The sequence below is a fragment of the Rhamphochromis sp. 'chilingali' genome, assembly GCF_963969265.1.
Source record: "Rhamphochromis sp. 'chilingali' genome assembly, chromosome: 10".
Taxonomy (NCBI): domain Eukaryota; kingdom Metazoa; phylum Chordata; class Actinopteri; order Cichliformes; family Cichlidae; genus Rhamphochromis; species Rhamphochromis sp. 'chilingali'.
This window is the reverse complement of record NC_137937.1, coordinates 6,967,786-6,983,410: the sequence shown is the minus strand read 5'-3', so window position 1 is coordinate 6,983,410 and position 15,625 is coordinate 6,967,786. Positions and strand designations below refer to the sequence as shown.

General features: G+C 43.6%; 1 protein-coding gene across 1 annotated transcript in view; it reads left to right on the top strand.

The window, feature by feature from the left end:
- Positions 1-150: 150 nt before the first annotated feature.
- LOC308404856 (breakpoint cluster region protein) overlaps positions 151-15,625 on the top strand; it is a 31,146-nt gene continuing 15,671 nt past the window's right edge. Inside the window, exons 1-3 of the mRNA XM_080895127.1 lie at positions 151-2,240; positions 13,936-14,117; positions 15,423-15,527. Of these exons, the coding sequence (XP_080751253.1) occupies positions 902-2,240; positions 13,936-14,117; positions 15,423-15,527 (1,626 nt within the window). The 5' untranslated portion in view covers positions 151-901. The remainder of the gene's footprint in view (positions 2,241-13,935; positions 14,118-15,422; positions 15,528-15,625) is intronic.

Sequence of the window (15,625 nt, the reverse complement as noted above, 5' to 3'; positions counted from 1 at the left end):
TCTGTCCGGTGTGTACTTGAACGCACCAACTCAAACATTTGAGCCGCCAGGAGGCGACATTTTCACATGTTAACTGTATTTCAGTTCTCTACACGCTGAACTTTGGTCGGATTAGCCCTAGTTTTCAGAACGTAACTGAAAGGACAAGTGTGCGGTGTTGCAAAATATCACGCCAGGAGCTGGGTGGGAAAGAAGGAAAGATTAGTGTGTTTCTCAAAAAGAGGTCAGGCTGTATTTGCGCTTACAACAAAGTTTTGTGAACCTCGTTTTTTCTTCATCTATCTGAGATTCTGCACACACAACATCACAAAATCCTCACCATGTGGGACAGGCAGGGTTTCTTACTTTGAAAGTGTCAGTTTGTCTCCTTTTATAAGACCACATATTTCGCAATAGCTGTGCTGTCATGCTAGTTTTCATTTCCTGGTGGATTACTATTTTTCAGCTGTAACCGTCTGTACCTGGAGACAGTTTGGGGTTAAGAAGAAGCAGTTCAGAAAACCAGCAGTGTTCATTTTGATGTGTTTGCGGTTTAAATCACATCTCTGACTTAGCCCCGCCTCTCTCAGCTGCGACTGACAGAGGCAAAACACCAGAGAGCTGCAGGACTCAGTCTGACACCAAGCACAGAGGAAGGCAGACAATCTCCAGAGAACAGCGCAAGAAGGAGATCAAGTTGGAGAAAAGGATAACCTCGCATTTTGTTGGACTTTGTTAAACGGAGTAAAGCGGATTTGATTGTGAGTAAAGACTGTAAAGTATGTTTTATTTCCCTTTTAAGTGGATTACTCTGAGAAACACCTTGAACTCGTAGCACGATGGAAGCTGTTGGAAAGAGTCAAGTTGAGCTTTGGAAATGCTTCTGCTGGTAGCTTATTGAACAGTTTGTGTCAGAGTAATAATGGTTGAGCCAGCTGGGTTTGTGGAAGCATGGAGAGCGCAGTTCCCTGAGTCTGATCCCCCTAGCATGGAGCTCAACTCACTGGGGGACATTGAGCAGGAGTTGGACAAATGCAAGTCATCCATCAAACACCTGGAGAAGGAAGTAAACAAGGAGCGCTTTCGCATGATCTACCTGCAGACTCTGCTCGCAAAGGAGAGGAAGTCTTACGATGGGAAGAGATGGGGGTTTAAAAGGATGGCAGAGACAAATGATGAAGACAGCCAGAGGTCCAGCATAGATGAGGCAGGAGCAGAGGAGCAGCAGCACAAGTACAGGGGGCCTGGTAAGACAGTCAAGTGCAAACCTCATGCAGACATTGAGATGGATTGTGCCCCTGACAGCAAACAGAAGGGTGGGGTGTCACCTATCCGCCAAGACTCTGAGCTTCCTGATTTCCCAGTGGGTCCGGGCTCGGTGGCAGCTCTTAGATCCAACTTTGAGCGCATCAGGAGGGCAAACTCCCACACAGCGGGAGATTGCAAGGGGCTGTCAGTGACAGGAGGCCAAGAGAAACCCTTCTACGTAAACATGGAGTATCATCAAGAGCGAGGGCTGGTCAGAGTCAACGACAGGGAGGTTTCAGACAAGATCAGCAGCCTGGGCTGTCAAGCCATGCAGATGGAGCGAAAGAGGTCCCTGCATTCACTCCCAGGGAACCTGTCAGCCGCCACGGGGGATATCAGCAAGGCCGTTCAGAGAGGCAGATCCACCGAGGGGAACTGCAGCTACAACGGGTCATATGAAGACTCCGAGGTCAGCCCACACCCCCTAAAAGAAGGCGAGGGGCGCTACTCTATGGGGAAATCTGAGCAGCAGCCGGTGGAGTGCCACGCTTACACCAGCGTGTACGTTGGGGGGATGATGGGTGATGGGGATATGCGAGTCATCCACATCAGGGACCACGGCACAGATGAGGACACGCACCTCACCTGGCCGAGGCGCTCCTACTCTCCAGGGAGCTTCGACGACGTGGGAGGAGGCTACACGCCGGACTGCAGCTCCAACGAGAACCTGACCTCCAGCGAAGAGGACTTCTCCTCAAGCCAGTCCAGCCAGGTGTCTCCCAGCCCCACCACCTATCAGATGTACAGGGAGAAAAGCCGTTCACCCTCCCAGCAGTCCTTCGACAGCAGCAGCCCGCCCACACCTCTGTCTCAGATTCGCCTGAAGCAGCAGGGAATGATTTCTGACACCTGCATCACTGGACTCCGCAAGGCGAGCCACATCTGGCCCAGTGATGGAGACTCCACCACGTCCAGCAGGACCTCTCATGACAACAGCATTCAAGGAGATCTAGGTAGGTCTCTAATACACAAATGTGGATGTGATCTGACACTTAAATTGAGTCTGGTGCATGAAGATGATACACATCCAAAGCCCGCTCTAATCCCTCTCTGAAACATGTCTGTCTGCCCTTGGTGGCCCAGATCCCGAATTAGTCAGTGATGTGTAAAATGCACCTGTAATCACTCAAATAAAGTCTCAACATTCTGTGCCTGATACACTAAATCCGTCCTAAAACGTTTCCATAACCCAGAGGACTTTTCAACAGCCTTACTTATCTTTTGCGATAAAAGTTGCCTTAAAAAAGGAGGCTAGGTTTAATGAAGATTCATCTTCTTTTGTTAGGAGAGCTTTATTTCCTCCTCCTCACAAGCCTCATCCGTACTGGTTGGCTCTGTTAGGCTCGATCATCAGCTGCCATCAGGCTGTTTGTGAGCAAACTGTGGCCTTAGTGTGCATATCCCAAACAGCAGAACCTTTGCACTTCTTTGAGCAGGGCTTTCTTTACCCTTTTGTAAGCAGGCTTGCCCTCTCCTTTTCACCCCTCTCTGCTCTTTGCCCCACTGAGTGCTGCAGTACTCTCGCAGAGATGCTCTGGCTGAGACAGCATCTGCCCCCCGGGGCTTCCCGGTCGCTCAGCCCTATCCACCCTGAGTGTTTTTGTGTCAGCGCGCATCAACGTTGTTGTCCTTAGTGTGGTGTAATTAACTTAAAGGGGTTTGTCTAGCGTGATAAATTTAGGGCGGTTCTTTGTTACGGGTGGTGGGTTGGAAAAAAGCGCTGACAACTCGCTCAACGAGGAGGATCGAGGGGGCTTTAAGTGTGTCATGTGGCTTCCACTCAAAACACCCGCCATCGGTGTTTCCTGTTGTTATGCTCCAGCATAATAGGAGAATCACTCACTGAGCAGCAGTATTGACATGTTAACAATATAACATTGTTAGGAGGGATAAGGAGAGTGGTTGGGGTAACTTGGTAATACCAAGGACAGAAGGGCAGGCAGGAGCATTTGTCATAATAAAAGATACACAAGGACACACATCATCGCTGGTTGAGGCCAGATCCTCACCCAAGACTGATTGGGAAGCAGAGTGCTTGTTGGAAGATTGGAGCTAGAAAACTGTGTGTCTCTACCCCCCCCCCAAAAAAGAAGCATTATCCACTCAGGGTCAGATTAAGCAGATGAGCAGAGTAGTGTGTTTTTGTTACATAAGGTGATTCGGTCTAAAGCTCTTTGACAAAAAGCATGTGACAAGTGAGCAGATCGCCTGTGATATAATCAGCATGAAGTGAGAGCCAGCACGCTGCTCGGATGACTGAAATGCATAAATCCATTCGATCTGGGTCTGCATCATTCCACGGTCGTGCCATGTGTCGCTGAGTCCTGTAAGCATATTGTCAGGATGGCTGCCTCTGGTCATTTTTTAAACTCATCCTGCTACATTTATGTATAAAATTGCAAATCAATACTCATTAAAGCTGCAATAAAGCAACTTAGTATCGCATGATCAACAAGAACAAAAAATAAGTGATGCAGTAGAAACTGATGCAGTAGTGACTGAGGTAGCCTCCAATACCCATAATGCACCTGTAATCATTTTCTTGTTATATCCTTTTTGTCAGATAAAAATGCCCTTGTCATTCAGGGGCTGTGACTGTAGCAGTGTAGGCAGGGGCAAAGTGCATCTTCTCTGCACATCTCACACAATCAGTGTGCCTGCTAGGCCACAGTCACAAAGGGCTAGGGACTGGTTGGTGACTGCCTGGCAACCACTGGTTGCTAGGGAAACATTAGTATTCCCAGACTGGTTGCGAGTTGGTGCTGGAAGTTGCTGTGAAGTCAACTGCTGAGCCCCAGTCAAGCAAACTGCGACGAGCAAATAGCTCCTGTGGATAAAGTGTAAGAGTTGTTGGAGCGTCCAAAAGAAGTTGAGATCAAGCGGCAGCTTTCAGGGCTAAGAAGTGAAGCCAATGAAGACATTTATTAGCAAAATGCTAACTTGTTATAGGTTTCCCTATAAGAAAAAATAAATAGCATAAATGTTTTATTTTAATTTGGAAATATCATTGGTATTTTATTTTTGAAATAAATTTTTTTATTTTTTTTGTCAAGAAGCAGTTAAGCTCCATTTAGCCCTGTACCTCTGTAGATAACCCTAGCTAACCAAGCTAGCTAGCCTACACTGCTAATTTGGCATTCCACTTTATCATCCAAATATGAAAAATTAAACAAGATGTGATGGCCAAAATACTATATCTGAAGCTTTAAAACAGTAGTCCACAAACGAGTGACGGCAAAGTGGCTGCTTCCATCTTTTCTTTACAGTCTGTGTTCAAGGCTCACTACTAGTTTTTCCAGGTACCTCCAAATGTTGCTCCTTTCCCTACTGTGTAGGTGTCACACGGAGTCAGCACACAGCTCTTGTCACAGGCCTAAACAGCAATGTTATTGTGGTTAATTAAAAAAACTCAAACTAGGTGTAAGAAATCTCTGAAACTAAACTGAACTGAAAGCAAAAACCTAATTAAATAAAAACTAATTAGCAGTTACAAAGGTTTGGACTTTCTATGCCAAATAGTGCATCCCATGACCAATCAACTGACCTTTTGTGTTTCCCTATTTGATACGTAATGCCTGCTTGACACTTTGAATACAGAAAGAGTCTGAAGTGCAGCCTTTTTTTTTTCTTTTCTTCAGAGGAGACATGTTGCTGACATAATGGCAAACCTGCGTCATGTGGACCTTGCTTTGTGGATTACCAGAAGTCTGGATTTCATGTTGTAATAATTTATTTATTTTTTGCACGTTGTTAAGTTAGTCCTCAAGCAGGGAGCTGGTTTGAGGCCAGCTTTTGCAATAAATTGCTCTTTGTTGTGGTTCTTGACTTTCAGGGAGCTGCTGGAAAGTGTTTTTTCTTGTTGCATTTATCACAAAGCACTGCGGCATTGACTAAAATCTCTTGAAACGACTGAGTAAAGAAGGCTTGTAAAGGCACTTTATGGTCCAGTTAGCTGCACATTCTGTAACCATTAGACAAACTGCCATATACTGCACATGTTTGGGTGGTGGTAGGGGGGTTTTCTGCACTCTGTCACCATGTCATTTCGCAGGGTCCGTGCTGCTGTTGTGGGAGTGCCGTAGTGGCAGTCCGCCTGCGCCTGGGGAAAAAATGAGTGACTTACCGTTAGTGACACCTCCGAACTTCTCTAAACAAACGCGTGCTTGTCCTACTGTGTCTCAGCTGTGAGAACTCTGTGAAATGGCCAGTCTAAAATTGATGCATCTCAGGGGACTTTTTCCTATGAATAGAAGAAATAAGTGTTGTCTCCTGGTTTCTGGTTTAACTAGGCCAATTGTCAAGTCTGACTGTGAATAGAGCTGCTGATTAGCTGTGGACCTTTAAGGAGGCCAGCTCTCTTATGGGTTTATTTTGCCATAATTAATTATCATCACAACGCTGACGTGCCTGTGGCTAAAGAAGAGTCTGGGTGTGTAGACTGTCTCGTGGTTAATGTGTTATAGTGAGAGGGCGTAAAAGAAAAAGGTCAGCCAAAAGGGAAAATTATAATCTCCCATTAGTTTAATCGTGATCCTCTCTGCAAAAACCAGGAGATTGTCTTTTAGGATGCTTTTAGCCCGAGCCTGCCTCAGTCAGGACATGGCACCGTTTCTGAGCGTAGATGGGCCTGTCTGCTGTCGCTGTGACATTAATAGAAAGTGTCTATCTGGAAGGTGACTAACGTTCGTCTGATTGCCTCAGACCACCACTTGCTGCCTCAGCAGGAGTCACACCGGTCCTCCGGGTAATTGTGGACTCATAAATATTTGAGGTTCCCCGTGTAAGCCCAGACAGGCCTATCGTTGCACCTACGTATCAACATCTGAAGTTTGGTGGGTAAAGAAGGGGAAGAAGTCAGCCTCTCCCTTTCCTTAAGTAAATGTAAGCCTACAAGAGGAAGTGCTGGCAGCTCTTGAGGGCTGCCAAGTCTGCCTTTGTGTGTGCGTGTATGTGTGCGTGAGCAAGTGAGGCACCTGTTCTTCTGTGCAGTGTACTGGGTAAAGTGGTCAAAAGCTGGCAGGCCATCAGTACACCAGGCCAGGCATCGCCAGCTGCTCTCACAGTAAAAGCCATGAATGACCTTTTGTTTCTGTCAGAAAACTCAACAAAAACATTTGTTTCGAAACTATGCAAGACGGTTCACTTTAGGTTTTCCTCAAGCTCCTCTGTGCAGTTACTAACATACACGCAGAGGAAAGGCTCGGGCCTGTTTACAAGCCTCCTCGGGCTCGGTGATCCTCCCTCGTGCTCAGCCTCAGCCCTGTGCTCCTGCGGCTTCAGCTCTCCTCAAAGGGCCCTCTGTGCTGCTGGCTGGCAGGCCAAGTGTTTATGGAATTTCTCAGCTGTTTGTTGGGGTGTGGGGGGAAGTGGCTAATGAAATGTAATGTGCTAAACGAGTTCACCTCTGTCACAACGGCCTGACCCATGGTGCTTGTGTCAACCTTTCTTTCCTGTAGTAGAACGTTTATTTTAGGCAAAACATTCAGTGGCGAAGTAGAAGAGGCAGCAGTATCAGAACCAAAAACCCTTGTTAATCATGCTCGTGTTTTAAACTTTATACTTCCGGTTAGTAACTTTGAGCTTGAATAACACAAACCTTACTGCAGTTTTCAAAGTGTTGTAACTTCCATGAAACCATCTGAATCTGAGATGATTTGATTCTTTTCTGCCACGCGCCTGCACTCAGGTACAGTTTACCTTAAGGCGAATTCGCTGTAAAAACGTGTGTTGCTAGGCAGAATACCGCTGGCCAGTCACATCAGAGCACATCAGGTGAGGCCCATTCGCTAATATTTAATTCTATTCATACATGCAAATGAATATTTCATTACACCAGGAGGTCACTTTAATTTTTTTCTTGTCACTGCTTACATTTCTGAAAACTCTGCCCGTTATCAGTATGTGATGAAAACTCAGCAGTTATATTTGTGTCTGCTACAAAGCACAAACTTGAAGGTGTCATCCTGTAAAGTCACAATAATTGGCAAATGAAATAAATCCTGCTTCGTGTTAATTATTCCTCGCTGCTGGACTTGAGTTAATCTTTTTGCTCGCCTTTGCACCGTTGTGTGTTTATTTACCCGGGCTGGAACTGTTATCGGGGCTTTTATTTGCTCTGTTATGCGGCACATTACAAGCTGCAGTATGTCCACCCCGAGCTATTTCTACATACGTTGATTAGTAGGTGTGCCGTGTTTGGCGGCCCAGTTCTGACCTACACCGCTCGATGACTGGCACTAATTTTAGGCTGCCCCACAGCAGATCATAGGCGAGTGCTGATGGTCTTCAATGCGTTCCACAGGCCTGTGGTTTAAAGGACCTCCCGGGCCAGCAGGCACTCCACACGAGCCCAGATGTGATGATGAATTGACGGATAACATTTTTACAGTTTGAATGACCTATTAGGGGCAAGGAAATCTTAACCGAGATATTCCTTCATTTATCTGAAAGAAACACCGCAAATCTCTGAGAATAACCTCACAGACGTCACAAATGAGCAAAAAAAAAAAAAAACATAATCAGAAATTCTTTGAGATTTAAGTAACAAAATTTATGATTGAGGGGATGAAACTGCTTTTCTTCCCCTCTCACACACCCAACTTTAGTTTACTGGGTTTGATAAACCTCATCACACCACAGATACATCCTTTCTGCTTACGCCCATAGACTGTATATAAAAGATGGGCACTAGTCTCTGTGTGTTAGAACCTTAGCATTAGTGTTTAGGCCCCTGGGCATGTTGCCTTTTTTCTTTCTTTCTTGACATATATGGACCAAAGAGCAAAGTTCTATGTTACCAGCTAGCTACAAAACTTTGTTAGCTCATGTTAGCACGCATTTAAAGTTTTTCAGAAGAGCTTTGATGTCAGATATAACATGCATTTTTTTTTCACATGAATTACTTTAATCTCAAAAACTGTCATGTTTTTCTTAGAAATGTCAAAATCCTAAATTCTGAGGGCATTTTTCCTCTGATAAATTGCAGTATGAGGATAAAGTTGCTTGTTGCTAATTATCGTCTGCTGTGATAGACGGATATCAAACTCTCAGACTCTGTATTCCGATTATCCTGTGTCACCACATATCGTAAAGTCCATCTCAACTTGCTATGAAGTGGGGTCACCACATCAGGTGTTTGAAAGGCTGTCACCCTTTGACCGGCCCCAGTGTTTGCCCTCCTTATCACCGCTGTTTCCCGAGTGATTCCACAGATCAGAGGAGAATCCATTTGGAGCCATAAAGTGGTGCTAAGCTTTTAACAACCTCTCACATTGGCCTCTTATCTTATGTTTTTTCTAGAAGTGATACTTTCCTCTCCAGATCTATACAACCGTTGTAGAGGCAACAGAAAGGCCGTCCTTTAGCATATCTTTTTTTTTCAAACTTTGTAAATAAATTATGGATGCTTACTGTAAAATTTCAGTTCCAGCCTTTTCTGAGCCAAATAGTCCATTTGATATGTGTGCGTTTATTTATGGGAGCTTGTGATCTAAATTCTATCCATCCTTTGACTGACATTTTGGTGGATAGTCAATATGTTCACAGCGGGGTCCAGTAATTGAGGATTGACTCAATTTGTCTTTTCCCAGCAGTGAAATGGGCAAATATGGATGCTACCATTCTAGTTCCAAGGCTCGATCAATAAACCTCTTTGCCCTCTAAGTTTTATTTTTGGGAGCTGCTGTCTGATAATTTCCCCCATCGGTCAAAAAGAATTGAAATTTTACCTGTGATACTTTCAAACAATGACATTAATTCACACAAGCCACAATAACAGCAGATCAGTTCATCTCAGTCGCAGCCCACATCAGCTGATCCCTCAGCTGAAACTCTTCGAATTATCTCATGTGGTGCATCTTCAATCAGTTCAATATTATTTATTTATAAAGCACCTAATCACCTCAAGGCTCTTAATATTGTAAGCTAAAGGCCCTACAATAACCCTAAACAATCAGACGACGCCAATGTAAACAAGCACTTGGCAACAGTGGGAAGGGAAAACTTCCTTTTAACAGGAAGAAGCCTTCAGCAGAACCAGGCCTCAGGGAGGGGCAGCCATCTGCTACGACCAGGTGGAGGTATTTAAGATGCCTGCCTACAGTCACTCCAAATCTGCAAGCTGCTTTGCAACCCATCTCCACACCAGCTCCCCCTCTCATGCTGTGTCTGAACCAGACAGTGTCATGTCTGTTGCCACTGGTACCTGCTTCTGTGCTCAGGTCGCGCAGTTGTTCTCACTTCCTCTGGCTTCTGTGTATGAATGGGGAACGTCAGGGAGATGTGCTCCCAGAACCTAAATGACCACAGATGAAAAAATAACTACTTTCCAGAAAAAACAGCATATTTTTTAAACTGCTGTGACCTTAAAATGGCCACGTGATAACCCCAACCATTTTTTAGAAACCCAATACAGACTTTCACTCTGATGAAAGTGTCCCAAATAACACTTCCTGCTTCTTCTGTGATTGCTGTGTAGTGAAAAGGGACCACATGATTATTCCTGTGTCAGAGAATTCCCGATGCTGCTGCCGCAAAGATTCTGCTGCACATCTGTCGCTCCCTCCCTGCGTGTTTTGTCGTAGTTCATCTCTATGGATTAGGATTAGTGTATGTCTTTGCTTTGTCATCAGTGGGATATCCAGTGTGTATCCAGCATGCCTGTGGTATTAAAACTGCTGTGACTGTATTCTATGCAAGGCTCTTGTTTACATGCTGCAGGAAGGCAAAGTGCTTCATGATGACTGATTATTCCCCAGAAGCAGGCTTGGCAGTTGTTTGGCCGAGCCCCCTTTTATATATCCTTGAGATCTATTTTTGGGTGGTGCTCAGAGTGCTGGTGTGGGAAACCAAAACATTCAGTGTTGTGCATTAATAGGTAATAATACTTTTTAAATGATTTGCTTTGATTCACGGAACTAAAGGAAATCCTTCAAAAACATGGAATTACAGATTTCCGTGACGGTCCAAAATGAAATCAGCTTCTGTCTGATCCACAGCTCCACACAGCTCGCGACCACAGCTGTCGGGTTCAGCGATCTTATGTAATGTCATTAGAATGTATTTATTACGGCTCTATTGCACAGCTGAAACCATTTGTTGGGTATGAGACAGAACAGCAGGATTATTTTGCCACCCTCCAGCTAAATGTGTGATACTTTCTATTGTGTGATTTTGAAGCTGTTGGGATGCTGATAATAAAATAGGAACATAGCTCCTTCACTGTGACTTCCAACGCTGGCTGGAACATTACACTCTTAAATTGACTGAAATGTGTACTTTATTGAATAGTAATGTGCACATAGAGGCTGATAGCTTAGCAGTAATTGTTAAATCTAGATAACATTTACCTCAGTTTCGTTGGTCTATAATAAGATAAGATTTCGAGTTGCAGATATGACTAGCCTCAAATTTAAACAGGCATTTTGCATTGAAGCTAATCTGTTTAAAACAGCAGAGCTGCAAAAAAGGACTCCAGGTCATGCTCTTAGTAATATTTTCTTGGACTAGAAGGGCCATAATAAAATGAACAGGCATTTGCAAAGTACTTGAAAATGAATGGATTTTGAATTTTTTTAACCGCGTCTTAGATCAAAGTTACTTACATTAATAGGTGGCATAAATCTTGAAGATTGGTCAAAGTTTGGTTAATGGCTTGTCAGATTTCTTAAAACCTGCAATCACTATCCAGTTTATTGCTAGTACCGGGTTAGAACCTCTTCGATCAGATGATCAAGCAGTTGTCCACACTGAGGAAGAAGAAGTCTGCCTTAACAGGAAGTAAACCAGATTTTCAGCAAATCACAGACAAAACCACTTATAAAGATTTTAATGTTTGAGTAATATTTTTCCGAATGCTAGCTGTATTTTTGTTGCTAGGCAGAAATTTCAGGATTACTGTTTTAAGTGTGGTTAAAATGCAGGCCTCAAGGGCCGGTGTCCTGCAGGTTTTAGGTGTGTCCTGGATCCAACACAGCTGATTTAAATGTCTAAATTACCTCCTCAACATGTCTTGAAGTTTTCCAGAGGCCTGGTAATGAACTAAACATTTGATTAAGGTGTGTTGACCCAGGATGATATCTAAAACTTGCAGGACTCCCTTGAGGTCTGGAGTTCCCCACCCCTGCTTTAAACAGTGAAATAATAGCACACTTTGGGTCGAGCTCTGCTGTTTAACAACTGCATCTTGTAGGTAGTTTGTAGCTGTGAAAGAGCAGCTTTTACTTTGGTTTATTTGCTCACCCCTTTTTAAAAGTCTGTTTGACACCTAGGTTCTTCTTAGTATAAGCAGAAAAGAGACATAAATTGTGAGTCACAGTGAATTATTGGAACCTGTACAAATCTGTTTCCATGTATGTCTGAAAAGTGTGGGCTGTCTGCAAAGTCTTTAATTATAAAAGGCATGTCACTGTTAGCTGGAATGTAGATTTGATAGCCGTGACTGTAGACGAATGTGTGTATTAGGAGTGGAAGCCTTTGTTAAAAGATGACCTTGTGCAGAGAGCCTGTTTCCGCTCTGAAGCAGACAAATTGCCGAATTTTCCGGACAAACTTGCCTGGACACTTCCTTCACGCTATCGGCCCTTGTGATTGCTAGAACAACAGCACTCACTGAGGGTCCATTGTGATGTGCACTTTCTCACACTGACCAGAGCCAAGTCAGTGCTGTGCTTTTAAAAACGTCCCTATAAACAACACAAGTGGCTCAGTATTTAAGGCTTCGGTACATTTTTTAAATCCTCCCTTTTACTTATTTGTGTTTGGACTGTATTCTAAGCTCTGGCTATTTCTTAGTTTAGATAGTTTGTGGCTCCAAAGCTGCAGCCTGAGAGAGGATGCGTTAGTCATCCTTTCCCGGGCTCGATGTATAATTTCACCGAAGCCCAGAGTAGCCGTTCACATGGACTCCCCCCTGGGCTGTGTAGCTGTTTGGACTGCGGTAGTCTCCTCCTCAAGCAGTTCATACAGCTCTCTGTCTCTGCTGGGCCCAGTGTGTTTGTTTGACGCCTTTGTCACAGCCTCTGCGGATGTCATCCTGTCAGTTGCCTGTCTTCAAGGCCTCCCCAGGGAAACTTGTCTTTATCTTCCTCCAGTCTCCGGAATCCTCTCTTTCCTGTTTTCAAGCTGAGGCAAACCAGTCTTGTAGCCATAAAACTGTTATGAATTGTTGTCTTTTTAAAGTGTCCACTCCATATTGGTATTTTTATTTTTTATTTTTTGTTGTGCGGATAGGCATCTCTGCTCTGGATCTTCCACACAGCTTGACAAGCATGATATACTAATAATTGCTGGTGAGTCAGGATTGGCTGACACTGATTACAGGATCTAGTCATTGGCGATCTGATTTTATCTGTCTTAAAAAATCTGATTTCACAAGATCCAGGGAGTATAACATGTTTCGCTGTGGGATGCAGTCATTCGGCTTTGTTGTTTTGGATCTCTCTAAATGCAAAATAGCACAGATGTGCATATGAGGGCATGTTGTGACCCATAAAGAGTTTATGTTCAATTTGTCATTGTTATAGCTTAATTTTCCAGCGTATGCTGTGAGCTGGATGTCATCCTGATGTTACCAGAATGACACTAATTTATCCATGTAAATTTAAACACTAGGGTTAAATAAGGAGTTCCACAGGGTTCTGTGTTGGGACCAATTCTTTTTACATAATATAATATAAGTGGATTTGAATGGAATTGAATATTATGCCCAGTTAAAGCACTATCTTTCACATTTCCTGTGATGTTGAACACTGCATAAAAAAACTGAAGGAGGCATGATATACCAAGGTTGGCATAACAAGAGCTTGTGTGTTACTCGTGCAGTTTGCCAGGCTAATCCGATGACCTGGCAGGAGCCCTCAGCGGCTGGCTCTGGCTGTATGGTAGATTTGTGTAGGTAACAGGTTTACAAAGATTAAAAGATTTAATAGGAAGACAAATGGCAGGAAAAGACAGCTCATTCCTTATTTTAATACCCGCTGTTATACATGCAACTATGTTCTGAAAACGGTTTTCCAACAATAAACACACACTGGCAGGAAAATATCACATAAATACATTACAGAAATGTCTTGACCTTAAATGAACAAAGATTCTTTGGCATCACCTGAAGAGGGCTGTTCAGTCAAGACATGTCGGAAAATGAATGAACTGAAATGGTTTTGTTGGAGGAACAGTCATAAATTCCTCTTCATTGTTTTGCAAGTCTTATAGGTGGCTACTGAAAATATCTGATGAAGGTTGTTACTGCTAAATTCAATAGTTTACTTACTTTTTTCCAGCCTACACTAGAATATTGCTCAGTTTGTTCAGTGAGAGAGATGAAAAAAGTTTGTATAAAGTTTGACACTGTGTTAATAAAATCTGTGATGCATGATGGTAAAATGCATGATCAGGACATTCTTTGGATTCTTGTTTCATTAAAAAGGAGTTTTTACTAGTTTTTTTTCTAGGCTTTAAATGCACATCTTCATCACTCCCACTATGTCCAGGATCGCTGTGTTAGCACCTTCTGGCTTATTCACAACTGACAAAAACTGAAGCTCCAGTTTGCTGCATTTCCCATGATGTTTTCTCTGCTTTAACTACACGGCCTAACAGTTTAATAGCACACCATGTGACTATTGTGCTTTGTTTCACTGTTTCTCACAGAGGCATCCTACAACGAAAACTCTCCATCATATGGCTACGACCTGGAGCATTCAGACGAGCTTGGGCCTCGCCACGGACCTCTGTCCTTCACGGGATCTCCTACCTCCTCGCCACGGCTCCGCTCTAAAATCAGGAGCAACCGAGACAACCAGTCATCTGGTTCTCTGGACTCCCCGCTGTCGGTAGTGTTGCTTTAATGACTACAGTTAGAGTCCTTCATTGCCATCTCTCCAAACGTATTTCGTAGCTGTGGTTTCTCAGTTCTGTGGAAAAGTTACTTCTTCCAATATCACCCTTTGGAAGCCCAGGCCTTCCTCATTTCATTTCAGTTTTCCTGTTGTTGCTTGTGATTCTGCTCCCACATGCTTTATGTGCACATAAGTGATAAACGTGCTGCAAGATGTTGAGGAATTTGCTTTTTGCTGCTTGATGCTGGAGGAACAAATGACTTGATTCAAAATGTGGCACAGTGCCAGTCTTATGACATAACGGTGTCTTAGCACTGTGGTAATCTTTAAAAGATTGTTATTGCTAAATTTTTATTTTTTTTTACTTAGTAAGATCTTTAAAAAAAGTGTGATCCTATATTTCCCATAATATATCTTGATGCCATTTGCTGTCACACCCTGCCTTCTTAAATAAAGGCCTCCAACTTACAAACTGCACGTCCCCACAGTTTGTGATTTCTGGTGCTGAAATGTAAAAATTTTAGCCACTGAAAGTGACAAGCAAACTAAATAAGGCGCCCTTCAGAGAGGCATTAACAATGATACCCAAGCTCAGGCATCCATACCGCAACAATAAAACATCCAGTGCGTGTTTGCCATGTAGCTCCCAGATGGGAGTGCTTTTCAGCGTTGCTGAAAAAGACCATACATACTCAGCAAACATACTGTGTGTAAACAGATGTTAAAAGGAGACGGCGCTCCCCTCCCCCTCCAGTCTGCCCCTCTCCTATCTGCGGTATTCTTATCCTCTGATGTGTACACTTGGTGATCTTCAAAGCCGAAATCATGGTGGAGGGTGGGTTCACTTGACTTGCAGCTTCTCCTCCTCCTTCTTCTTCTTCTTCTTCTTCTTCTTCTTTTTTTATTTAGCAAATATAATGGCAGCATTTGATGCAATCAGTGCTCCAGTGAGTTTCTCATTGAATGACTCCTACTGGGGGTGACAGATGTCTTTGACCTGTTTGGACTAACAACTCCAGGATCAGAAACACATTTGTCTTCCTCAAGATGCTAGGAGTTTCTGCTGCTGTCCTCTTGGAATGTAAAACTCCTACAGACCTCCTACAAATCTGGACTCCTATAATCCCACAGCAAAAATATCTGCAGCTGGGGGTTTGCAGAGGTGCACGGGCAGCTTTTGTAAAGATCAAACACGTTGATAAATGGCATATCATTACTGTGACTGTGTGACTTTTGTGTAGGTGAATACCATTTCTCCCTGTTTGCCAACTGTTTTCTTTCTTCCCGTGTTTGTTTCAGGTGGAGCTGGATCAGGAGAAGGGGTTAGAGATGAGAAAGTGGGTTCTGTCAGGAATCCTGGCCAGTGAAGAGACCTACCTCAGCCACCTGGAGGCCCTGCTGATAGTATGTGTAATATGAAAACAGGCTTTTAAAAGACGTTCTTAGCTTTAGTTTAGTAGCAGCTGAAAATGGGACCTATTAAGGTCATTTTCAGCTGTTTT